The sequence below is a fragment of the Natator depressus genome, chromosome 1, assembly GCF_965152275.1.
Source record: "Natator depressus isolate rNatDep1 chromosome 1, rNatDep2.hap1, whole genome shotgun sequence".
Lineage (NCBI taxonomy): Eukaryota > Metazoa > Chordata > Testudines > Cheloniidae > Natator > Natator depressus.
The window spans coordinates 182,004,808-182,032,337 of NC_134234.1; the positions used below are offsets into that span (position 1 = coordinate 182,004,808).

Here is a 27,530-nt window from a genome sequence, read left to right on the forward strand (position 1 = left end):
AACTAAACTATATCTGAGTGGGTATCAGAATCTTCAGGTTAAAATACAAATTGGGTAGGCAAAATTAATGGTTAACCAATTACTCTGTTTGGGTGTGTGTTTAAAATGCAGTTATATAAGAATTCCATTTCAACTTAGTATGAATGAATGTCCATGGTTATCAGTAAAAAAAAAATAGATTTTTAAATTAGTAGTATCATAATAGCAACTGTGTTTTTTGTGTGTTTGCTTAAGAAAAACAGGTTTTGTAAGTTTTGACTAATTCAGGTAAAAAGAATTAAGTACTAATAAAATTATTTTTACCTAAACTAATCAAAATTTACAAAAACCACTCCCCTATCAAATAGTCATAGAAACAAAAAACGACAGTGTCTATGACAATACTAATAAAATCTAACTGTATTAATTATTCCCCCTTCAGCTTTCTGTAGGGGTTCCCCGAGCTCTATCCTTGGTCCTCTTCTCTTCTCCCTCTACGATTTTGTCTCTGCGTAATCTCATTCACAAACATTCATTAACTCATTCAGCTACCTTTCTTCTCCTTTTGGCAAATTAAAATCTTGTTCTATCTCTCAGATATCTTCTTGTACATGTCAAACCATCAGCTTAAACTTAACATGGCCGAAACAGAATTTGTAATCTTCCCCCCACCCCCAATCCCTCCCTACTCCCTCCTTTCTCAATCACTGTAGACATCACCACCTTCCTTCCTGTCACTCAGACCTGTAAACTAGCTGTCATTTTTGACTAAGCCCTCTCTCTTGAGCCTCACATCCAGACTGTGTCTAAATCTTACCAATTCTTTCTGTGTAACATCTCTAGACGATGACTTTTCCTCTCTATCTACACTGCTAAAGCTCCCATCCAGGCCGTCATCATATCACATCCAGATTGTTCCCACTGGCTTTCCAAAATCTCTTCTTGTTCATATCCATTCAGAATGTTGCTGCAAAGATCATTTTCCTAGCTCATTACCTTGACCATGTCACCCTTCTCTTTGCAACACTCCACTGGCTCTCCTTTCTCTACAGCACCAAATATAAGCTAGATGGCTCTACCTTAACAGCCCTTCATGGCCTAGCCCCACTCTGTCATCTCTCATTCACTCTCAGGATATTGACTCCCACCACCAATCAGCCAATGATGCCAGCCTCCACCACACACTGGTGGAGAAAAGCACGTTTGTGGTTTCTCCCATGCCACCCTTTATGCTTGGGAGGACTCCCCATATACATCCACAAAACTACCTTTTCCTCCTTCAAATCTCTTCTTAAAACTCTTCTGTGCTATGATGCCTAGAAAACATTTGACTATAGTTAGGCCGCAGGTGTGCTGAGACTACTGCCTACCACTTCCAATGGATCCTCATTGTTTCCTTGTACTCTGCTATGATCCACCTATTATCTCTTGTGTTATACTTAGATAGCAAGCTCCCTGGGGCAAAGAGTATCTTTTTGTTCTGTTTGTACAGTGCTTAGCCCAATGGGGTCCCAGTCCATGAATGGGGCTTCTAGGTACTACCACAACACCAAGAAATATTAACAATAAATAACTAAATAAATAAATAGTATGTTTAACTGTGAATTTCTTGGTTTTGTAATGCTTCGTCTAGGGATAATTACAACATCATTATAATGTATTTTACTCAAAATGACTGATATGTGCTCTCATCTGCAACTCTATGTTAATATAGTTATGTGATAAAGCTTAGTCCCTCCCCTCCCCCAGCAGCTTGAAATGTACTATCCTTCCCCTGAAGTATACCTGCTGGGGGGACAAGATGTCCGTGATTTACTTCCATCTTCTCTGAGATCCATCCAGCAAGAAAACCTGGGCAAGACACGATTGCTCACAGATGGCTAATCTTGACAGATCCTATTGGGCTCTGCAGTGTTCTACAACCCCTGCCCACTGGCTGGCTATGCCACTCCCATGTACACCCAGAATAACCAACATTGTCAAATTAATTTTGGGAGATTTGTGGTGGGATAGGGGCACATGACACTCACCTCCCTGATGCATCTCTGCTGGATGTCCACAGCAACCACGGTCCTGGCCGGGAGCAGCAAGGAGATGCTCAGCACCACTTGGAAGCCTATCAACTTCCCCCTCCCTCACCCAGCCGCAGCAGAGCAGGAGGGAGACAGAAAGAATAGCCAGTGCATAGGCACATCTGGTGCTAGGGGCAGGACTAGCTGCATGGGCCAGGTGTGTGTGCTAACAAATTCAACAAACAGGACATGTAGCACATCCCCACTCCTCCATCCCAGCCAAAGAATAGACAGCAAAGAAAGGGATTGGAGTTGCTAGGCAGAGCAGGAAAGGAAGCATTGCTATGGTGGGAGATAACATTATTAAATCAGGAGTCTGGAATTTTTTCTTGAAAATGGGAGTCTCCCTGACATACCAGGAGACTTGGTCAGTCTCTTGAAACCCCCCATTAGTCCTGCCCCTCACATGCTGGTGTATGATGTCACATGCTGAGAGAGGGTGCCCTTGGAATACCTGCATGTGTTAGAACCACTGTGTTGGATCACACTGAAATCCCATGCGGGGGACAGCTGTTGGAAGCAGCGGGCATGTGCTCCCATTGTGGGCAGGATCATTGATGCTCAGCCTAAGCATCACAGAGGAGAAACCTGAAGGCTGGTGATGGGAGCTGCTGCCATACCTCACAGTGGTTGTAACTCAGGTTTGCTGCTACTCCCCTCCTTCCCTGTGTCCTGTGCTTGCACTCCCACCAGAGCCCAGGCCCCAGGGAGCTTTATTTCCCATGTGTTGGGCTATGCCAGGTGGGGGTCTCACAGGTGCAGTGGAGGGGGACGGTCCCTGACTCTGGCCCTTCCAGTGGCCCTTCTCTGAGAGGTAGTAGGACCTATTCTGAGGAATATAACTAGGGTGACCAGATGTCCCAATTTGATAGGGACAGTCCCGATATTCAGGGCTTTGTCTTATATAGGCCCCTATTATCCCCCACCCTCTGTCCCTACTTTTCACATTTGCTATCTGGTCTCCCTAAATATAACATGAACCTGGCCTGGCCTGGCCTCTGGGATGGCCCTTTCTTGCCTGTGGTGATGAAGGGACCAGAGTTGGTCACTTAGGAAAAGGATTCAAGTTCCAGTCACACACATCTCTCCCTTTCTTTCCACCATTCAGGCTCCACCAGAGTCAGTGCACATTCTCAAAGTCCCGGGTCCTCTCTCCTATTTCCAGCCCTTGCTCCAGGAAGGGCAGCTGTAGGAGTGATCAGTTAACCCTCCCCAAGGATTGGAGGAGCTCAGGGTAAATGCAGATACCCCATTTCACCCCATCCCCCTTAATATAGCTTTTGTCTTGGAATACACACACACTATACATAGGTTTGGAAGGATAAGATTTTTATCGGTAAATGTCAGCAAATGTCGATTTCACTGTATGCAAACAAACTGACAAAAAATATTTCCATCAAAAATAATTGAAATTTACAGATAGTCAAAATAAGAAAAATGCTGCTTGATAACTTAGATTTTGGTTTAAGAATATTTACTTTAAATATTTTGACATATCATGGTGACAAATTGTGTTTTAACAGTTACAAAGCTTTAACTTTTTGAATCTCAATATCTACTACCATTAAATAATTATTATCTGACCCCCCCGTAATTTCTCATAACTGAAAATGTAAAGAAAAAAATGCTGAAAAATAAACAATACTATCCATTAAAAAAATAAAAATTAAATTCTGCCAGGCCTAACTATATATTCAATATATGTTTCACACACACACATAGACAGAGAGAGGGAGAGAGAGTATAAACAATAAGAATTATATGAAACAAAGTTTTCTTTGGACTGTAAAGTTTGAGGTTGAAAGCAGATTATTTGCAAGCAATTTACAGAGGCAATATTCAATCAAAACAACTACTATCAACCATAAAATACAGCATCGGCTATCTACCAGGGGTAATAACTCTTGCATATTATTGCTGGGAATTCTTCAATGCCCAAACCATTTTTAGTTTGCAAGGCTGCTTAATTTGTTTGACATGGTTGGGAAGAATCTGCAGCTCAACCAAAAATATGTAGTTTTACCCCCCATTATCTCTGCACATAAAGAGTCGTGGAGCTTCAGGCTAGAATTAACACAAGATAGGCTATTATGATTGTAAGAGCATTTAGCAGCAGTCCCTGTTGACTTTGCAGTTTATAATAATAAATATCCCCCACATAATCTCACTCTCTTTTTTTAAACTTGATGCCTTAAGGAGTTCTTGAAGCTTGTGATAAAATATAACAGCATTTGCCTATTTAGGTGATACCCTTGATTTACATTTCTCCTTGGGCAAAGTCATTTAAAGACAGTGTTTGCAAGTAAATGCCTTTAAAAATATAACCCTTGATTTTATAAATGCCCTACAGAAATATGATTTCCTACTGTACCTGGTTGCTGAAGGTAAACTAAATCTCCTTGTTCAGAACAATGGAGTGCTTTCAAAAGGATTTTTCTTCTTTTTACTCTTTTAGAATGGAAGAAACTTGTAATCAAATTGAAGGTTACAGAAAGTGCACTTTACAACCTGAGAGTTTCTCTTTCTTATTAATATTAAAAGAGGCGAGTATTAAAATAAACTATTACACAGTGGACTGGGCTGTTAAACTGTTTATAAAGCCATACCATAAACAATGAGAAAATATTATTTTTTCATGAAGGAAAGCTGTTGGCAGACTTTTGAAACCAAGATCTCATTCCTGCAGAGACTTATACACATGAGTAACTCTATGCAATTGAATAGTCCAATGAGTTCAACAGACCTACTCAAATGCATAAAGATTTGCAGAAGTGAGGCCCAAATGAACAGGGGAGTGATACATTAAAAAAACTAGAAATCACAGAGCATTGTTGACAGACCACATTAACTGAAATACCTGTATTAAACCATCAAGGTATTTTTCATCTTTGTCTTAAAGACCACTTTTGTACTCACTCGGAATTTCAAGTGAATTTAGTGGGTCTCACACCAGTTTCTAGTGGACACATGTCCACATTACAGAAAACACAATCACAACTGGCTGTGTATAAAGAGAAGACTTCAGTCTCCACAGATGTCAAATCAGTAACTATCACAAGTATTGCATTCACTGAAAACAATTTTTAAAAAATTAAATATGCTTCTTTATCCAAATTTTTATTCCCCTCCATTCTGCACATCTTGCTTTGTTATTGTAAGGCTGCTAATAAATGTTGGACTCATGTCTGTGATTCCTTTTTAGAAAGAAAAAAAGGAGCAATTAAGCATTTATCCCAAATACCTACAGTACACACACACACACATTTAATAAATTCCATTGACTTGCTAATAGATGTCAATAAAACAATCAAATTTCAAGCTCAACAACCTTACCGTGTCTCTTTAAATTACTATAACAATCATTTAAAATACTATTTTTCAGATACACCAAAATTAGTTTGAAATTCTATGTAATTTCCAAATAAATGAACTCCAGATTATTGGCCCAAATCCCATCTCATGCTGGTTTTACATTGCTGTTACTCCTGTGTGACATCAGTGGGAGTAAGAAAAGAACCAGGTCCTGTGATCCTAAGTATTTATCTTTCCAATTTAAGTTTACTTTTTAAGAATGGGTTAATGTCTGAGTATTTGGTGACCCTAACATTTGACTAAATATTTTCTTTCTTTGGTAGCTTTCAGTTCCTATGAGCTTTCATCAGTTCTTAGACACTGTAAATTTCTTTTCTGGGAAGCTGTCCAATCTGTAAGATGAGAAGGTGATGAACTGTTCACAACACTATTTGAGTTCTTAGAAGACAGATGGGAGCCAGTTTACTTAATTTTAAGCAAAGTAGGGGAAGCTTTGAAACAATACCAAGCAAGCAGTCAGTATTATGTTAGTGACAAGACTTTGGTATTTTTCCGTTAAATAAATTCAGTGATCTATCTTTAAGGTGAGGTCTCCTAACAGTTCCCCTTCTTTCAAATGTAAATGTTAAACTAATTAGTATTAAATTAATTAAATAAAGCTATTAGATGTTGTATCCACATGCTGCTCTACAGGCCCTGAGCCTGCAAATGACATCACGGCCTTCTTGTGGGGCCCCATTTCACCAAGTTCAAGGTCAATGGGCACTGAATTTGAATGAAGTTAATAAGGATTGCATAAGGCCAGGGCAAGAGAAACTTCAGAACTCTGGCAGTTGGTGGCCTCAGCATTGCTTATCTGTGACAGCCCCACACACTATTTCTTGTTTCCTTTACACCCCTTTCCCTTCCATCATCTCCCCTTCACTCCTTTTATCTCTCCTCTTCTGCTCTTGTTAACCCTCTCTTCCCATCCTCCCTAATTTCTCATCCTTTTCTCCCTCTCACAAATCTTCAACTCTCCCTGAGCCTCCCCTGATTTCTCTTCCAACGTGGTGCTGACCCCGCCGTCTTCATCCTGACACTCAAACATACCTACATTCTCCTCCCCAACTCCTTCCAATCCCCCAAACTTTAGCCCCTCTACATTTATTCCCAGCTCCTCCCCACTCTGGAACACCCACTCCATCTTAAAGTAAATAAATAAATTAAACAATGGTTAAACCTCATCCAGACAGTCACATAGGCCCCAGTTCAGCAAAGCACCTAAGCATGTGCTTAACTTTTTAGCACACGCCTAAGTACATTATTGAGCAAAAGCAGTTAAAAATAAGCACATAAAAATAAGCACATTCTTAAGTGTTTTGCTGAACTGGGGCCTGACCACATATCACTGTAACACTCTGTCTTCCCTTTCCTTTCTCTCTCCCCCTCCCAACCTGCCACTGTTTGTTATCACCAGTTATGGAGCCCTAAACATCATTAGACTACAATCCCGCAAACGTGCAAGTGCTTAACTGTATTACCACTTGCAGTTAGACTACTCATGGTAGCAAAGTAAGCACATACATAAGTATTTGCAGGCTTAGTGACTTGGGCTGTAAGCTATTTGGGACATGGACCACGTCTTTTTATTTCTTCACTTGACTCTTCAGGCACTGTATAAATAATACATAATAATATATTTATTTCACTCTCTAACCTTTTCTTTCATTCAGCTGCCCCTGATTTTCTGCTTGCTCACCTCTTTATCTCTTCCTTCTCTAGTTTTCTTATGTCTGTGGGCTCAACGGCCAGCAAAGTCTCTGCCTTTCTCAGCCACCACCCTCTTTTTATAATAGGCTGATTCACAAGTGTTCAGTCTCAAATTAGCATGTGGATATTGCATCATCTTCCCAAACCAGTTTGTGTGACTTATTTTTACCTTGCACCCAATAATTAAGAATAATAAGCAATCTCTGCTTTCTCTTTTCCTGAAACTCAGATATAGAGCCATCGGGTGAGTTATTGCTCTCTGAGTGGCTTTAAAGGTGACCTTCAATGGGCAAGGAGAGGGTGAAAGTATCCTTTTTTGTCTTTATGATTTATAAAGAAATCTTTAACATGTTTTGGGTTTGGATTTTTTTCCCCCTCCTCCTGCTTGTTTTTACATTACAAATTCAGGTCTTGTTTATGGTATAACAAGAAAATAAAAGGTGAGCTACTGAGTGCGGAAATAAATTTTAGTCAGATAGTTTAAAACTTTAGTTTTTATTAATAACTATTTAACTCAAATACCTCACAAAGATGGAAGAAATGTTCTCTTTGTGTGAGAGTCAACACAATTACACCTTCATGTGAGGGCTGAGAAAGCTTCTGATCCAGTTCTGGGGTCTTCAAATAAGTCCTTTAGCATGGATACAATATTCCTAAAAGAAAAACAAAAACAAACATAAAACCCAAGAATTTAGCATATAACTGTGTGATTTCTTACCATAAAGCACTGAATGAGCAGTTACCCCTTAATGTTAACCACATACTTAAGTGCTTTGTTGAACTGGGGCCTAGATTTACAAAATGGAGGTGGTGTTTTAAATCGATTATTTGTGTTCCTTATATCTAGATTCCATACATGTCAACAAAGCATGTGACAACATACTACCACATAGGCTTGTGGCATGAATAAATCAGTGGTTACGCATAGATACTTTAAACATTGCAGCCACCTCAAGAATCCTAAAGCCTCTTTCTTCACCTTAGCACAGCAGGACAATAGAACCATTGTGCCGAAGAAATATTGTTTGCCTGCCTTTTTCCTTTAGCTAATTTGTTTAGTTTAAAAATACCCAGTGATAAAGATACACAGCTGCAGAGAACCCAACTGTGTAGACAGATGAATGTCAATAAAAAAAAAAGGAGAGAAAGTAACTGGTTCGCTGTTGATGTATTGGAGAAATTTGAACACTGAATCCAAACAGGAAATGTGGATTTGAATCCAAGTTATGAGCCCCCCTAATCCTCGAGTGTTCAAAACCTAGGTATTGGTTTTACTCCTTATAGTGATGTGAAAATTTGAAATCAAATTCTGTTTTTTCTTTCAGGCCCAATATACTGGTTAGTTATTTTTGTTGTCTCTCATAACCAGCATGCAAATACAGATAAACACTTAGTGAAAAACTCCTGTATCTCTGCTTCCACTCTAAGTATTGGAAGGATATTAGCAGGGGTTGAGCAAGAAAATTGAAATGTGGACGTATACTGGATGATCCATTTTACCCCTCATCGTGTAGCCCTAATTGTCCAAGGAAATTATGACATTACACACAATCGAAACCCTAGCCTACTGGAAACTGTTAAAGATACTTTGTAGTGTACTGATAAAAGGCCTGGACATGTGAAGAACAATGAAAACTTGTCAGTTGTAATAAAAAAATTATTTCCAGGAAATTAAACATATTTCATAAAGTAAATTGCATGTCTACCTTCATCCATGTGTATTGTTAGGATGTGATTAAAATGTGAAGTTGCAATAGAAAAATTATTTCCATGCAAGGTTATGCAGGTCTGTTTGATTATGCTATTAGAAAACAGAAAATTAGAAAATGAATTATAAATCTCTTTCAGTGCAAGTTTGGATCTAGTGATGGAATTCACTGCGGCATTATGACAATATGTTTCTTGTTTCGAAGGCTATGAAGAAACCACTATTTTTTTTAAAAAAATCAGGAATGAAGGTATATTCATGCTATTATTCAGATCAATAGCTTAGCAGCCTGTACAGTAGCTCCAAGATCCTTTACTTTTATGTCACATACTGAGATGCTTGTCCATGATGAACACTAATCCTACATCATGCGCTAGGTTATTAAGAATTATGGATGTGAATTGTCACTGAAAAACAAGAACATTGTTACTAAGTACTCCATACTCATTTATTTTATATCTTGCAGTATGTATGATCCTCAAATAGGAGTTCATCTCAGAAAATTAGTAAATATCTTAAGTGTGGCAATGTCTAGGAACAAAGTAACTAAAATTACCTTGTGTTTGTAAAGATTTCAGACTTTTAAGTTTGTTTGTTTCTTCCATTTATTTAATATTCATATGATGTTACATCTTATTACCTTAGAGTATGATCTATATGCCAACATTGTAGGTAAGGAGTTTATAAATCATACACATGAAAGCTTTATACATGACAATATCTCAAATTTGCAACTCTTTTTTGAATTGTACACAGCTAAACCCATTGAAAAGGTATACAGACAGAAATCTATAACATGTAAAATGTGAAAATCCACAAAGTACAAGATTTGTGTTTTCATTATTCAAATAGGTCCCAAGACAACCAGGACCATTTCTGAGAGAGAGAGAAATAATGGAATGTGTTAAAAGAAAATGTAACTCTAAGGTTTAAATCAAGAAGTCAATAAGAAGTGTGATGGTGCCTCAAGACTTCATTTTGCAGCACAATGTCATTACAGTCGAGAAGCACTCTCCCCTTTTTAGTACTGTGAGAGATTTAGACATGGGACCTTTTTCCCAACCCTGAAATGATTTAGGGACCCATGAAGGTCCAGAAAGCTGTTTTTGTGGGTCACAGGATGACTCCATTCAAAAGTTGAGATGATGCTAGAAAATATCGGGATGGGTGGCAACCCTGTGTTAAGGAGAGAGTAGTGCTTGATAATTTTAGTGATAGTTCTAAAATTACCCAGGGGCAAGTCTCAGCCTCTTCAATTCTCCATCCTTCCTTTACTGCACCAGAGTGTTCCAACTGCTTCACCCACCTCTTGCCAGTGGGGCTCCCACATCTTCCATCTTCTCCCTATTTAACAAAGTAAATCAGATTGCTGCCTCTCCCAGGCATAAGTCTCAGCCACCAAGGGGTTTCTACATGAGAGTCCTCCCAACACCCCACATATGTGACTGAAAAAGTTGCACCTCCCTAGCCTCCCTTGATACAGAGGCCATCCTCTGGTTACAGACCCAGCTCTAATGTCTGAGTTCGAGACACACCTCCTTTGTTTGAGCAGGGGACCACTGTTATGGGAACGGCAGGCTGCATTTTCCTCTGGGGTCTGGCTGATCAGACAGAACCTGGTTTGTGTCACTGACTCCTCCTGCGCCCTTGTGCCCATCCTGCCCGGCGCTAGTGCACCCCCCTCCCTAACATTTACACTGGGCTGCTCATCACCCGGGGCTGCTCAGCTGGGATCAGTGCTTCACCCCCCCCAGTGATCCAGCAGCACCTGTCCTTTCCCAACATGCCTGGCTGCTGTTCTGCCCCCTATAACCCTCTGCTCTGCCCCAGCGGGTTTGCAGGCTCTCCTGTTGGCAAGAAGCTTTATTCAGCACCAAAGGGGGGGGGGGGACGGACAGTGTAAACCGAGGGGTGAAGCCTGGTGGTGGGGGTCATTTGGGGGAGGGCAGGAGGGAAAAGGAGTTAGGAAGGAGAGGAGGGAGGCGGGAGGGGGCGTGGGGGGAGGGCAGGGAGTTGGGGCGAGCTGCGGGGGCAGGGGAAGGGAGGCGAGGGGGAGCGAGGGCGCTGGGGGAGGGGATCGGGAGGAGGACGCTGGGCGGGCCGAGGAACCAACGGGCGCGGCTGCGGGCGGGGCGCTCCCTCCCCAGGCCTGGAGGCGGAGCCGGAGCCGGCGGGGCGGGTCTCTGCGCCGGGGCCGCGCCCGCCTGCCGGCGGTCACGGGAGAAGCAGGAAGGACGCGCGGCGCCGGGTGCGGCGCGGGGGCTCTGGCGGCTCCGAGTCCGGCTCTCGCTGCCCGCGGCCTGCGCTCGCCGCCGCCGCCGCCATGGCCTCGCTCTTCAAGAAGAAGACGGTGGATGGTGAGCGGGGGCGGGTCGGTCTGAGGGGCGCCGGGGTCAGCGTCCGGCTCTCGGGCCTTGTGTCCAGGGTCGGTCTGTCTGGCCGCCTCTCGTTTCCCTCCGGGTCAGGAGGGGGCCTTGTTCCTGCGGGCCGGAGCTCGCCCCGGGGGCCGCTTCCAGCGGAGCCTCCCTCCGCCCGCGGGCTCCCTGTGTCTGCTCCCGGGGTGGGCGAGTCCCCTGCACGCACCCGTCCCGGGCCGGGGTCCCACGGACTCGGTCCCGGGTGTGTGTCGGAGCAGAACGGGGCCGGGCTGGTCGGAAAACAAGGGCGAGGGAGGTGCACCGGGAGTGACTCATCTAAAGCCGTGTGTGTGTGTGTGTGTGTGAGAGAGAGAGAGAGTGAGTGAGTGTGAGAGAGAGAGACACACACACACACACACACACGTACCCTCCCCACGTACTGAAAGCGTCAGGGACCGCTGATAAGTCAGCTACACGGGGAAGGAAGTCTGTAATAAAAGTGGAACTTTTTTTTGCTCTCTGCAGCGTTGGGGGTATGTTTGCATGGGGTGACTCTTAAAGATGGTGCCTCGAGATAATAGTTAAGTCGAACCTAAAGCGAACCCTGTTTGGGGGAGGGGGGTTGGGGTTTTGTTTTTTGTCTTTTTTAACCAAATATATATTTAGTTGTTCAAAGTGATACAAAAATACCTCTAACTTAAACAATCAGCAGAGCCATGGAAACAAGTTGCTCTGTTCTCTGAGAACACTTTTCTGTTTGTTTGGTGAAGAGAAGAGCAGATAAACATTGCTACAGATTCAGTGGTGTCTAGCTGTGAGGTCTTGGTGTTCTGTAGTTATCAAATCACCATTTACTGTCTGTTGTTTGTATATATAGATTTAAAGTGTTAATCTTGCTATTTGGGGGGTAAGTTTTTCTAACTATTGAACCCAGTGCAGAAATAAGAACGTGTCCTTTTTAATACATTAATTTAAAAAGGGCAGCTTAACTCCCCTTGTAAGAACATTTCTTGCACCATCATACATTCTCCAGTAAGCAGGTGGGCTTAGCTGATGGAGAGTTGCTTGTCTGTTATCAGCAAGAGTTTTGAAACTGATTATGCAATACATTCACTGAGCAAACCATGTAGAATCTTACTCTAAAACAGGCCACAAAACGTGATGCTTTGTGTATCAGCCAATTGTATTTCATCAAGCAAAGATTACTATTTTCCATTTCTTGTCTGGAAGAGATTTTGGGCACAGAGCAGGAAGGAGGGCAGAAGTGAGTTTTGCCACCTTTTTATTTGCTTTGATCCTGAGGGCCAGTTCAGTCCCCTTGGGACAGTTGCCAGCCTAGGGTTTCAGGAATGGAAAGTGCCTCAAACATGTCTATGGAATGCACCATACATTGGGCATGAAGGTGATATGAGCAGGTGGTATAGAATTGTCCCTTTATGCTACCTGGTGATCTCTATATGCAAGAAGGGGGAGTTCCTGCTGTTTACAATCTTTTAATCCCTTTTGTGCTTCTGGAGCAGGGCCAAGGACCTCACCCTTTGTTTTATTCCTCTGTGACACTTTGCTGTTACAAGCTCTCATTTTTCTATTGGATTCTCCTTCATTTGCAGAAACAAATGAAAGTGCCTCTAGTTAGTTTAATGCTAGTTACCATGGATCGTCTATTGCTGTAGTTCTTTTAAAGTAGCTGAGAATCTCCTGTGGTAGAAGAAATATAAAGAAAATGAATCTCCTGACTTTTTCCCCGGCTTCTAACTTGTTTAAAATGCTAGTGCCTTTATTATATTTGGGTTCAGTTTCTACTCTGCAAGTTTTCTAACAAAAGGGAATATTTTCTGTAGAGTAAAACATCAATGCTAGTCTCATACATAAATATATTTGCATTACTATTTCTTCTCAGTGTTCTTAAACTGAACTATATATAGTGTAGTTAAATTTTAAATCTCCCCTCCCACCACACCCCCCAGCAAAGTCTTCTTTTTAAAGTCTTTTTGATAGAGCTCATGCTTGATGCTTGTCTCTTGAATTGCTTCCGTTGTTTCTCTGCTGGGCCAAAATACATTGTTTTTATTTGTCAGGCTTTATTTTCATATATTGGCTGTCTACTCCAATGTCCATTGTAAAGTGTTTCTTGAAAATGTTACTTGTGGGGTCTTGGGAGCAGTAACATGACTAAAATGGCCCCTTTCAAGATCACTTTTCTTTTCCGATAATTACTCCTTAGGCTTAAAACAATTATTGAGCATGAGCTTTTTGTGCAGCGTGTGTTCCTCTTAAGACTCCATTAAAATATTTTGTTGGAACCTATTACTGCTGAAATAATTTCAGACTTAGATGGCTTGCAGTGTCTTCGCACATCTGGGAAGGAAGAATCTGAATTGCTACTCTTCTTTTTCCAGAAAGATTGATGTATGCTTTAAAATGAAGACTATGGCTGCAGTTTCTGCTTATTATTCATGCTTTAGTCATCTGACAGTAATTGAGCATGTCTAGATTGCATTTCACTTGTTACCCAAGTAAATGAGGAAAATAGAAGCGTACAAGTATTAGTCTGCTTTTGTGGAATACAAAATCATGATGTAGTCTTAATTATGGGAACATTATTTCCTTTTCAGACTGTTTTAAACAGACTTTTTTAATAGATGGAGGTTGCCCTGTCTTTACAATATAAACCTGAAAAGGGTTCCTGATTTCTCATCACAGCACAACTTTCAATAACTTATTCATCTTTTATTTTGTTACGTTTAAAGGTTTGAGTTTGAAACAACAAATTTTATATTTATTATGGGATTAAATCAGATTAAAAGTCTTGTAAAGGGGCATCATTTTTTAATCTGTTTTCAAATCCAAACTTGTTTGCATGTCTTACAGTGCTAAATCAGTTAAACATATAAATCTAATTCTTATAAAATAGACTAGAAGAAGCCTTCTTACCACACCAAAAATCAACTGCCATTGGTAGTTACATCATTCGAGTAATACACTGTAGTATGTTAGGTATGCAAATTTAACTCTTGTGACTCTCGGTTCATATTCAAGCACTTTTTTTCTCTGTTAGGAAACCCAATAGCATTAAACTCCAGTACCTGCTGACTTTTTTACTCTTTAGAATTCTGCAAAATTAGAGCAATATGGGAGGCTGCTTTGAGTATGCAGCCTATACCCAGGAGAGCTATTTGTCCCTCCAACAGTGGAAAAGGAGTTCTGCTTTAGGAATAAATCCCTCTGTAGATTTTAATATTCACTGTAAGACCTATACAGCCTAACAAATGAAGACAAATCTTTAATGGAAGCTGAAATGACGGGTTCTATATCATACATTGCTTTTAATATTTACACTTTATCAAGTAAATTCCATAAGGCTTCTACATAAACAATAGTATGAAGAAACTGGTCTCTTGCACCGAGTGAAAGCAATTTGCATTATCCTGTAAGGAAGGTAGTTAAGGTACTGTCTCTGCCCTCAGATGTCATTTTCTGTTCTTTGCAGGGGCAGTATACAAATGTCATCAATAGAGCATTGTTCATATTTGTTTCCTAAATGTCTCATATTAAGTGTGATGTTTTGTTATAATGCTAACCTTTGATTTCTGTATGCCCATGCTAAAATTTCATGATCTGGGCTTAGGGAGCTTGTATATGACGATGAAGTAGTTCCATGACGAATCACATTTTGATAATCTGTTGGCAGATGGAATCATAAGACCCAAACTAGTGAGGCACTCATTGTGGAGTACCTGCAGCACCTCACAGGATTGGGCTTTTAATGATGAGTGGGTAAGATTGACTGAAGTATGTTGTTTGTCTAACTTTGAATGTGTAAAAATAGGCTTTTATTTTGTTGTGTGTGGCACTTTACTACTGAAAGTGCCCATCCTACTGGAAGGTGCTCAGGTACTATGGCGAGAGGATGGTATAAAAATCTGTATAGATATTCAATACTACCTTGGCACACCTATTGTTGATTAGGGGTAAAACATTCTAGTTTTTGTGGTAGTTGATATGACAAAAGGGCATTTTGTGGATGGATGTTAGTTTCTGATAGTCTAAGGAGATTGTTGACAGAGTATTGAAAAAGTAGTTTTTGTAGTTCAGTGCTAAATTTCTATACTTGCAGATATGAGGGGTGTTTACTAAGTTTAACCTTTATCCCCAATTCCTTGTTTTTGTTAACTATATGCTTGTAAAGATTCTTAAATTACTGATATGTACTCAAAATCAACTTCAACTTAAAGGTAGTCTAGTTTAAATACATTAAGAAAAAAAATCCTAGCAAGACAAGGGAAAAGGGGCACTTCTCCATTTTCCCTTTGTGTTACATTTAGATACGTAGAAGGGGATCTTAACAGACAGGCACTCAGCATTAGGGCTCACCTGAGTCAGTTGACCAGATCCTAGAAGGCCTGTATGTCTCCCAAGTATAAGTGTCACAGTAGTCAGAGAAACCCTAAGAGGTGCTTAGTGGGCTTTCTCAAACCTCAACCCCCATTGGTGCCACAGTTGCAGACATACTCACCTGTTAAATTCCTTTAATTTTTCTTTTCAAGTAATATTTAGAATTAAAGCTGCTGGCTTAACAGTTTTGGAAATGGAATTCCTTTCTCCTCAAAACAGGTACAGAATGTGTAAAAGCAGTGCAAGCTGCTGCATTCCATCACTGTACATCAATCTTCTTATGCCCAGATCACCTACTAAGGGGTGAGACTAGTAAGAGGTAATTCAGTGATCAATCATTCCTAGTCCATCCCCAGCTTCTCTAAGGCTGCTTATGTGAATAGACATGTCCAAAACTAGACATTGGATTGCGAGACCACTAACGTTTCCCCAAATGGATCACTGAACATCTGGGAGCAAAGCTATATTTTTGGGTGTGCTCTTAAACATTGTTCCTTTTCTGTCTGTCCTAATGGCTGGGGAAAATGTTAGCTAAATTTTAAGTTAAGCTTTGGTTAAGTTATAGGCACATCTTTTAAGTACTGCTATATATTTGTTTAGGTTGGATTACTACCTTATAGAATTGCTGCTCTCAAAGAGGGTGTCAGGAATGGATAAAAGACTTGACCAGTTTTCAGCCAATTCTGTGTCACATCCCTTGTGGCTTGACTTTTAGTTGAATAAGTGCAGCTATGTTGCATATGGGGAAGGGCAGGATTTTGGAGTGGTCTCTGTGCACCTCAGTGAGGAAGGAGGTAAACAGGGCCAGGGGATTCACATCTATGGAAGCTGCTGCCATTTCTCCCTGCTCTATAGAGAAGGTGCAACAGGAACCAATGCTATTGCTCTGTTGAAGCAGCTCTGGAGCAGTCCCATGGTTATTCGGGGGAAGGGAGGATTCCTTTACCCAACCCTATCATCACAGACCTCACGGACCTCTCCACTGGATAGCTTGGCTATGGTGGCTGAGATAAGGAGGACTTGGCTCATATTGCTGTGAAATAGGAGTTAGAGATATGCTTTTCTGCATGGGGAAGTTGTTCTTGACACTTCCTGCATGATTAAAAGAGACATGTTTATGGAATATAGAAGTCACTTGTGCCAAATGCTTCTCTCAGTTACACTGGTACAAACTCCATTGAAGCCGCTTAGGTTTCACTGGTATAAAAGGAGAACTTGGCCTATAGTGTTGAAATTTAAGACAGTATTTCAGACATGTAAATTTATATTCTAACATCATTGCATATATTTGATAGTCCCAGTGGGAGATGCATGCTTTACTCTTATGATAAAAAATCAAATTAATGAAGGGAAGTTTTCTATCATCCAATAAATTGCTGATTTTCATTACATGTTTCAATACTCTTAAGCATTCAGTCTGAAGAATTATTTTACCAACTATAAATATTTCCTTTCCAGATGTAATAAAGGAACAGAATCGAGAGTTAAGAGGTACACAGAGGACTATAACCAGAGATCGAGCAGCCCTGGAGAAACAGGAAAAACAGCTGGTAAGTAGAACAGAGAATTTTAGTATACCTTTTTAAAACACACAAGTAAGTGTTTGTTTGAAATTTTAAATAAATGGCAAGAGAATGTCTCATACCTAAATGATAGTCTTCAAAGTCTTGCTGACTTTCCCCACTATCTACATTAGTTACCTTATAGTGGGGTGGGGTTGTTTTTTTTTTTTACAGTGCTGGGAGACCTCTCTCCCAGTGCTGGTGCTGCGACTACATAGCCATGTTAAAGCGCTGCCACAGCAGTGCTTTAATGTTGCTAGTGAAGACATACCCTTAGTCTTCCTGAATCTCTAATAAGTGCAGAGTCAGAAACTGTGCTGTTTTTCATTATATAACCTGATTCTTTTTTGTCCAACAGCATGGGTAAATTTGGGCCAATGTTTCATAACCTGTTTTAAAATATTAAAACATCAGTTGCCATATGGATGAATTTTTCTGGCAGAGTTCTTTGGCAGCAAGGAAATATACTGTTGACTCAGTAGCCCAGCATTAGTGCTTTGCATTCCAATGTGAGTTGTTGGGAATTCTATCCCAGACATGACCCTTCCATTATAGATAGCAAGGGCCATGAGCTTTGGAGGCAATGCTCTAAGTTCTTGGGTTAGAAAGCAGTGAGAAGGATTAGTATATGTCATTGATGCTCATTTAAATGAACATCAGTGGTGAGGGTTTCAGAGGGAATATTAGGGCTTATCTTCAGTAGGACAGTTCATCTCAAAACACAACATGACTTAACAGCAACTGTAGACAAAGACAAGTCTAACATTGTCACCTGGATGTAGTTATTCCTAAGGTCTTCATAGAATTTCCCTACAACCAGCTGACTTTATTAAACATAACTGTGATAACTCCCTCACTGAACGCTTGATCGTTAGAACATGTCCTTTAGTTTTATGTCGCCTCATACCTATACTGGTGGAGGTATATGTCAAATTACATGCCTTGATAGATGACACAAAAACTGTGTGGAAAAATTCTGTGACAGTTCACTCCAAGGTGTAGTGGTTAATAAGACATTGCCTTGTATGGTGGCATGTCTTGTGGATATACGTTTTGGCATGAGAAAAATTAAAGCGCCTGAAAGATGACTATTCTTGGAAATTTTATCCTTTTGCTAGGGCTTTAAGATGTGTCTGATAGATTGTGTAAGTGGTTAAGCTACCATTATTTCTTTTAGTGCCTTGATTTCCATAAAGAAATTCACCTTGAAGCGTTGAATGCACTCTTGTCAGTAACTTGCTCCAGAAATATACTGTGTATTTTTTTTCTCTTGTGAAGGAAGAGGTGAAGAGAACAAGTCTTTGAAAGACTGTCTTCTGTTGTTACCCTTGCTGCTCAGACTCTAAGAAATCTGAATTTTCAAAGCCTGGTACGCTTGTCATTTGAAAAGAGCAGGAAATTGTCAATGAATCAGAACATTGTCCTGTAACAATGGTCTTTTGCTGCTACTTATATAGAGAGGCAAAACAAATATTTTTTAAAATAGATGTTGCTCTGTGATAGCATTGTTACAGTTATTTACTGTTTTTATATTTGTCTTTACTTGGCTAGTGTGGACAGTTTTGATGTCTGATCAGTAATGTATCCTGCTTACTATACTGTTGACTTGCTGAATTTTGAGTAGGAGAAAGATGTGACTGTCTTAAAATTTCTTCATAAATACAAGGACTATGGATTAATCTGGTCTTTTACTTTCACAATTAGTGTTAATTATGAATACATCGGCCATATAGCAACTTGATTCCCTGGCACAGATTCAGTTTGTAATTAATAGTTTAGTAATACTTGGCATTTACAGTTTATAATGTTTCATCTTGAAAGTGTGCTTTTCATACTATAATGAGATCTGTGGGCTACCAGAACTACTGTATTTAACTGGGAAAACTGGTGCTTGCTAACATTTGCTATTATAACATTTGGAAATCTGTGTCCAAAATATGCATTCCCATGTCACTCTTATCTTAACCACATAATATTGGAGTTATATTTAAAAAGCATGATAGTTTCAGTGATATTTTGAGCACCCTGTAAAGTGCCCGCATCTCTTATATGTAGGCTACCAAAACAGGATTACCATTCCATTTCATACCCATAATATTTTTCTATTGATCTCATGTACTTCACTTACACACCTGTATTTTCTCTGGTAAAATTGCATCTCTTACCAAATCTCTCATGAAGTTTAATTTCCTCAAAAATGAGGGATTTGTACAAAGCAGTTTCTGCCAAGCTAATGTACCAGTCTCAAAATATTATCTTCCTACGATAGTTCAGTATTTATAGTTTTCTTACACATGAGGTATCTCTTATGGTCGCAGGATGTTGTCTCTACCATAGTGGTAAAACCAAAGCAATTAGTCAGTTAACATTTGTTTTTGGAGCATCTCCTGCAGCTTTGTATCTCTTGCTGTTGGTTCCTCAGTGTCTATATGCTGTAGTCTGGTGGCCACTATTTACTATCACAGAGCAACTGGCTATGCTTCATAGCAGCCTTTTAGACATCTGTTTTAGACATCTGTTGCATTCAGGGGAGGGTAAAGCACCTCTCTTTTTCTGGCAGGTGCTTTCCCACCAACAGCTGCAGTGCTGTTATTACACACAGTTTTACTTATTGCCTATTCCCGGAGAAAATGTTGTCACAATTGGACATATGAATTGTATATGTTCAGTCAGAAACATTATGGCAAATTAAAGAGAGAAGCCCTATTTTTTTTCTCTTCAATAAAATACTTGGTATGAGGATTTTATGATAGTGATCAATTTGATCATTATGTTCTGTAAAGAGCTGTTGAGTCAGGGGTGCAAAACTTTCCTTGCCTCATTAAATTAATTAGTCTTGTATTCCCTCCCCATATTGGTTATAGAGTTATCTGGGCATAGGCTTTGCCTAGACTAGGATTTAGGGTGTGATATTAGCTTGTGGCAGTGTAGACAAGGCACACTGCATTTATTATGCACTAAGATAATTGAGTTAAATCCCGAGGGGTGGGGGAAAGCTTGGACTTCAACTGTTTCACAGGTTACTTCATGTAATCTGCCTTCCAAGAAAATAAAACTCCATAATCTTTGAGGAGAGGTGCTGAAGGGTAAAGTTTTTCTGAAAGTTACCTGTCCAGGTATGCTCTGTTGCTTAAGTGGCCACTAGGTTGCAGCGGGTGAATGCAAGAAGAGGGTCTAAGAGTAGGTCTCCAGTGCAGTTAAACACCTGCAGCTGACCTATGTCAGCTGGCTCAGGCTCAGAGTACAGGGCTGTAGATGTTGGGGCTCAGGCTGAAGCCTGGACTCTGAGATCCTCTCCCCTTGTGGGGTCCCAGAGCTCTGGCTCCAGCCTGAACATCCACACCACAATTAAACAGCTCCATAGTCCAAGTCAACAAACATGGGCCAGCCTCATGTGTTTCGATGGAGTGGAGACATACCTTTAGATTCTCCCACCTCACAGCATCCCAGAGCCCAGGCTCCAGCCCAAGCCTGCAAGTCTACACAACAGTGAAACCGCTGTACAGCCAGAGCTCCATGAGCCCAAGTTGGCTTCATGGGGCAGTTGTGGGTTCCTCTTTGCTGTGTAGATATAGCCTGAAAGACCAAGGAGGAGATGAGTTAGCAGTGGTGTTGATCACCGTTAGTTCTTAACGTGTATATTTATCAGCCTGTAAACTAAAGGATCTCTCATAAAAATACACTTTAACTCTTTATGTATGACTCCATGTCAGAATGCACAAGTAATATCTACCTCTATGTAAAAAATGGTATGTCAGAGAAGTGCACATTCCCACAGTATAATGCACGTTATTCTTTTAGTAATAGAGTATTGTCATCTATTAATTTTTTTTTCTTACGATAGACTTCTGCTAGAAAGGGAAATATTCTTGTATCATTTGTCAATTCCTTCATTCTCAAAGAAGAGGTTTGTGAACATGTGGTTAATTTATCCAATCTAGCATTTATTAAAAATGTTTAGTTGTATAACTTTATAGAATTCTTGTTCACTTAATGTGAATCTAAAAACTACTTTCTAAAACTAGGAACTGGAAATAAAGAAAATGGCAAAGACTGGTAACAAAGAAGCCTGCAAGGTTCTAGCAAAACAACTGGTGCAACTGCGAAAACAGAAAACTCGAACCTATGCTGTTAGTTCCAAAGTTACCTCCATGTCAACTCAAACGAAAGTGATGAATTCCCAGATGAAGATGGCAGGAGCTATGTCAACCACAGCAAAAGTGAGCAGTTAAATCAATATAAATATCTAAATGTAATTCATGTTCATGGACACTTTTTCATAGTGAAACTCAAATACAATAGGTAGCTTGCAAAAGTCTTGACAAGTTCAATGTTATCTTGTAAAAATTAGCTGGAGATAAATGTATTGTGTAATACTACATTTAGCAGTGATGATGCTTACAGGACGAATACTAATTTGTGTTTTGAAAAACACTAAATTAGCCATTCATATCTTGCTGGTCAGTATCTGCTATTTAAACTAGCAGGCTCTCACACAGCTGACTTATAATATCTTTGTCAGGTTTCAGAGTAGCAGCCGTGTTAGTCTGTATCCGCATATGCATCCGATGAAGTGAGCTGTAGCTCACGAAAGCTTATGCTCAAATACATTTGTTAGTCTCTAAGATGCCACAAGTACTCCTTTTCTTTTTGCGAATATCTTTGTCGTAGGCCAGAAAGCTGTTCAGTGTTAGTGTCTGGTTAATGATTAAAATGGATCCTGTAAGTCTTGATACAGAGGATAATTACAGTAGGCTAACAAACAGCTTTTCATTATGCAATGTCTTGCCTGTAAATTTTGTCTGTCATGTAACTGCTTCTAGTGGATAAAGCCAAAGCAGGGAAGACTGATTCTAGAATCAAGGCAGTATGTCACCTAGCTTTATAACTTGTGTGAAAATGAGGCATCACTTTCTGGCTGACACTTCTAAAGGGCTCAGTGAGCTAGAATTCTGCTTCACCTTCATCCTCCATACACCAGGGATATTGTGTTAAATTGTTTTGCTTCTTGTCTCATAAAACTAATGCACTGTAATTTGATTTGATGCGGGAAGTAGCTGCTAGGAAGACTTTGCTCTTAAAGGGCCACTATGAACAATGTGTTTTTAAAAAATAAAGTAAAAAAAAAACCAACCCGTTCAACCCTCTAAAGCTGTGGCTGTGCAGTAGGTCTTTTTCCTCCAAGAAATGGTACAGCTGACTCCATGATCAAGTTAAACAAGACAGTTTATGCTAGCATGCACCTCTTCTCTCTCCTGTGACCTCCTTGCCCGTCATTCATACAACAGCTTCACATAAGTGAGGAAGTTAATCTTGCTTTTTAGAACTATCGCATCCCTCCCTAGCTGAGTGTTCTTCTCTCTGGGCTCTTTATCCTTGGAATGTTTTGGATTAAACTTCTTAAAGCAAACATAGTGGTATAATCGCAGTGGTGGAACAAAATCAGCAGAAATGTCAATAAATACAGATCTTAACGGATTTGGAAAAAAAATGAAGCAGGTTCGTCAGTGGGCTATGCAACATTATGGGAATTGAAGAAGAATTAAGTTATTTTGGCCACCTAATGGTCAACTTTTTCAGTTAATGCAGTAAAAAATACAGAACTAAAAACACTGACTTAATTTTGGAGCCATAGTGTTCTCTAACCCATACCAAGATCTACAGTCATACAACATTCAGTTAAAATCAGATGCAGCTCACTGTCTAGCTGCCACAACAAATGAGATGAGTAAGCAATTTTTCAGTATCTTGTCCATAAATTTATCTGTAAATAGGACACTTACTGTTACTATCTGTCTATAAAATTAAAGCACACACTTCTATGATTGGAGAATATCCCCCCCCCCCCCCCCAGAAAAAATGTATTTATATCCACTGACAACCCTTGAATTGGAAAAGGAGAACAAAAAGCTTTTTCTCAATTTAAACAAAATTAGAAATGAAGGCAGACATTTCCCTTAAAGGCTTCAGTTTTAAGTTTCTAATATATCACTGATATCAATTATTAATGTATCCTTTTAAACTAGTTTTCCATATGTTCCTAAAGTGTATGTAGCACTTCCTACAAAGAGGCTACTTCCTTTATTTTTTGCACATATCACAATTTAGTGTTTGACATGGAAGCTGCTTTGTGGAGGCAAAATACCATAGCTTTGTATTAATGAATCAAAAAGGAAGTAATACTGGGTGAATGTGTTTTTTACACACCTGTGGTAATCAGTGCCATGAAGTTTGGTAAAATATTATGTTTAAGGTTTAGTAGTATGTGGCAGAGGTTCTCTAAGTGATACCAAGTGTTCAGCCTGTACTATTAACTTTTGAACACCCTGGCATTTGCCATCATCAGAAACGTCATACTTGCTACTACTTTATCCTAGATGGAGAAACGTCATAATGACTTCATGTCCACTTCCTACTGGTGATTGATGAGAATGTTCTTAACTTGCTTTAAACATTGCCATTTCCATCTGTCTGATAACAATTAGTTGCCTAATTATGGAACTTTTCTCCTCCTCCCCCAAGCTCATCCTGCAAGCCAGAAAAGTGACCTTAAATTAAGAAAAAAGTCTAGCTTGTTGTTGTTCTGCACTAGTCAGAGTAGTAGATTTTATTAATTACCAGACAAGGGACCAACTGGGGATTCCATGTGCACCCAGAGCTCCCACTAAAGTGGGAGTCTGCATATGCAAAGAATGCAGAACCTGGCCCCAGGTTTGTTAGACTAGAAATCACTTAACTTTGCCTAGCGCATTCAGTGTACTACACAAATTTGTGCAATTTTATGATTAATATTCTCTAATATTGTTAGACAATGCAATCTGTTAACAAGAAGATGGACCCTCAAAAGACATTACAAACTATGCAGAACTTCCAGAAGGAAAACATGAAGATGGAAATGACTGAGGAAATGAGTAAGTTATGTGTTCTAGTAAATAACTTCAGCAAGCATTGACACTATCAGTCAATTAAAACAGGTAGGCACACCTTAATCCCACTTCTGAATATTACTAATAACACATGAGATTACTATCAATAAGCAATGATTAAAGGGAAAATATTTCACGTTCGGCATGGTTACTTCGGGTATTTGACAGTACTGCATGTATAGTTGTATGAAAGACCTGTAAAAATGAGAGGCACTGAGTGGGAGAGTTGTTGAACAGGTGTAATTACCACTACTACTTGAATTGACTCAATCAAGGGAATATCCTGTTAACCTAACAATTAGAAATTCAGATCCCGGGGAATAACAGACATGGCATTCTGTTTTTCATGGATAGTAGAAACTTCGCATGAGCAAGTGGCATGGAGAGTTACTGCTCTTGTGCAAGGAAAGAGAAGCAGTAGCACAAGCTCTTCTGCTTTTTGAGAAGGGGTGAAAGACTAGAGTGCAACAGTAATATGTAGTTAAATATATTTGCTCTTGTTTACAAAGAAGCATATGTACTGGGTATGGGAATTCTAGAAATGAAGAAGGCTTTAGTGTTGGCATACAGATAAGCAACTCTGTCATCTAGTCTGGAGTTATGTCTGAGCTTTAGGATTAAATTTAAAGTTTTGGGCTTGCCTGTAGATATTTGTGTACCCTGATCTGTAAATGAGAATAGTTGAAGGCCTCTCACTTGCAGCAGTCAGGGTTATGTAGAACTTGTCAAATGTTTTGAGTAGAAGGGCAGGAGTCCTTAGAACTATCCTTCCAGCAACTGCCTTGTACATATAAAACAATAATGGACAAAATAGTGGTACAAAGCAGCCAAACACAGCCTGGAACTCTATCTGCCCACTGGGTACGAGGAGCCACCCTTTTCTCTGTTTTACCACACTGGCTTACTAGCTTGTTGGTAATTGTAAGTGTCAGTGATGCCACACTGGTCTTGCTACTGGCTACTGTTAACACAGCATTCTTCTCATCCTAAAATCTGCCACTGCATTGCCTCTGCTGGGGGAAACTAGCAGAATTTTAAAAATTATACTATGGTGCTAGGCATCAATGCACCAACCCCTCAGTTGGATTTCTGCAATTGGGGGGCAGGGAGAGAAATGAGGTCTTTAAGGGGGATGTGGAGGGGTTTTTTAATTGGTTTGCTTTTTAAATGTAACACAGAATTCTGAAACTAAATCCTTTCTGAAAAATAGTGAAATCAAACCTCTGTGTAAAGTGCTGGCACGTGAATGCATAGTGCAATTGTTAGCACTACTTCAGGGGCAAGATTTTAAAGTGCAGAGGTAGGCAGAGCACTCCTGGGTTGCCAGCATGTGGTGCTAAGTGATGCAGTGCTGTTCTGCAAATGCACACAGTGTACGTTCCTTTCTCTTGCCATCTCACGTAGTGATACTACTGCTGCATGCTAGGATTGTAGAAGAACAGTGGTTTTTAGTTATTCTCCCATTTATTCTGTGAACAATAATCTTTCTGTACTAATGTAGCTCTGGTTTTTATTTTCCTTCCTAGTTAATGATACCCTGGATGATATCTTTGAGGGCTCTGATGAAGAAGAGGAAAGCCAGGATATTGTGAACCAAGTGCTTGATGAAATTGGAATTGAAATCTCAGGAAAGGTATGGAGAAATGTTCTTTAGGGTGGGTCAAATACCTTCCTCTATTTTTTTTTTAAATGTCATCCTAACAGCTTTCATTTTGTAGTTCTGTGCTAGAAGTCAAATTGTCACAGTGTGTATTGGTTTTACTCAGTGAAGTTTGTGTGTTTCTTTAATAGATGGCCAAAGCACCATCTGCTGCCAGAGGCTTACCATCTGCATCAGCATCAAAAACTACCACCATTTCAGATGAAGAGATTGAACGGCAGCTCAAAGCTTTGGGAGTAGATTAGCCTGATGACAATACACAGCCTGCCTTTTAACAATTATTCAACTACAGACAGATGTAAAATGTACACTTTTTCAACACAACTGATGTACTTTGGTTTTAAGGAGAACTGAAGTCTTCAGAAATAAGATGATTCACACCAAAAAAGGCTTATTTCTTGCCGGAGAACCATTATTAGTGGCACTGAATTCCTGAAATTGTTTGAAAAACTACTTTATCAGATGACATGAATAGATAACTTGCATGTGGGATTTTTTGAACACCGGCTTGAGATCTAAGGTAAACAGGTACATCCATTTACACCAAGTCTGAAGTTGGGCTGTGTTGCATTCAAGATTTATCCCCACAGTTTAGTTGCTTGAGCAGCACTGGCTTTTTTTAATTTACAAAATGTCAGCTGGCAAGCAGACTTGGAAAAATAACAATTATAATATAAGATCTTCATCTGTTTAGCTTTTTTGAAATTGTCATCCTATGATTGTTGACAGCATTTCTCTGGATAATATTTGGAGTGTTTATAAAAGCACTACACATGGAAAGTTCTTAGAATATTTTTTGATCTTGTCTTTACGCTTGCTTTCAGTTTGAAAAGGGATAACCTTTTTCTTTTGGTGAGTGAGAACCTTGATACTCTAGTAAGCGTAGGCAATTATAGCTTTGTTTTTCAGGTGTCTTTAGTAAATTTGACTTGATTCATTCTTAGACAATTGTACTACTTACTGAAGGGTATGGGTGCAATCCAGCTCTTGTTAACTTCAGTGGAAGAGGCTTGAACTAAATATTTTTAGTGAATATTTTGCATGAAAGGCACTGACTAAACTGTATTGTACTGTAACATAGCTAACTTCAACAGAATTGTTGTGCCTTTGTGTATATAAAACCTTGCTATATGCGCCTGATTTTTCAAAATTGTATTAATTGTTGAAGGGTAGAGTAACTACTGTTAAGGCCGTTATTGCCAGGTACAAAATATTCTGAGAAGTGCTATCTATACTTGATAGCAGTCCATGCTGAAGTTCGTATCTAAAGGACTTCAGCACTTGCAAAAGGAATCCTGCCTGAAATCTCATTGTATATATTTTACAGTACTTATCCCCTAACAGTATTTACCCCTTAAAGATACTGCATTGTTTACTAAGGTACATGTGATTGCTTACTGGCAGGTGAAATCTAAATCTTATCAGAATGACTTGGCTGCCTTATACCTATGATTACTCCTTTTAGGTTAAAAAAAAAAAAAAGAAAAGAAAATGCTGGGTATTACACATTGTACAGTAGAAGGTTACGGTTAGACACAAGTGATTTGGATAACAGTATAATAGGAACAGGCTCTGATTCTAAGGTTTTCCATGGTCTTTGATCTGTATCATCATCAGGTCCATAGAATAGCACTGGCTTTAAGCCATTAATCAAAGAGCGCTTAGTCTCTAAGTGGGAAAGCAAGCCCGGAGTGGAATTGCTATGGTCACATCTGCCAGTGCAGGACTGAGCAGGGAAATAAAGGTTATAATCATCAGTTTGTGAGCCCAGGTCTAGGAGTAGAAATACAGAATGCTGTTTTCACTA

At 39.8% G+C, this 27,530-nt stretch overlaps 1 protein-coding gene and 1 long non-coding RNA gene across 3 annotated transcripts; one reads left to right on the forward strand and one right to left on the reverse strand.

The window, feature by feature from the left end:
* Positions 1-5,185: 5,185 nt before the first annotated feature.
* LOC141998781 (uncharacterized) lies at positions 5,186-11,543 on the reverse strand. 2 transcript variants are annotated; one of them, XR_012641924.1, is made up of 4 exons: positions 11,407-11,543; positions 10,054-10,167; positions 7,638-7,768; positions 5,186-5,245 (listed from the first exon to the last, which is right to left on the reverse strand). It is a non-coding gene; the product is annotated as an uncharacterized LOC141998781 (long non-coding RNA). The 2 variants fall into 2 exon arrangements; XR_012641923.1 differs by lacking the exon at positions 11,407-11,543 and having other exon boundaries at positions 10,054-10,504.
* CHMP2B (charged multivesicular body protein 2B) lies at positions 11,028-27,234 on the forward strand. The gene is made up of 6 exons (XM_074971765.1): positions 11,028-11,180; positions 17,034-17,125; positions 21,163-21,357; positions 23,946-24,048; positions 25,590-25,696; positions 25,855-27,234. The coding sequence occupies exons 1-6, from the start codon at positions 11,147-11,149 to the stop codon at positions 25,966-25,968; spliced, it is 645 nt and encodes a 214-aa protein (XP_074827866.1). The 5' UTR covers positions 11,028-11,146; the 3' UTR covers positions 25,969-27,234.
* Positions 27,235-27,530: the final 296 nt, after the last annotated feature.

What these genes read in the sequence shown, in the direction of transcription:
- CHMP2B (XM_074971765.1), top strand. Translation starts at nt 11,147, where the DNA reads ATGGCCTCGCTCTTCAAGAAGAAGACGGTGGATG. An exon ending in GGAAATGACTGAGGAAATGA is followed by an intron (nt 24,049 to 25,589) that starts GTAAGTTATGTG and finishes TTTCCTTCCTAG; the next exon opens with TTAATGATACCCTGGATGAT. An exon ending in GAATTGAAATCTCAGGAAAG is followed by an intron (nt 25,697 to 25,854) that starts GTATGGAGAAAT and finishes TTTCTTTAATAG; the next exon opens with ATGGCCAAAGCACCATCTGC.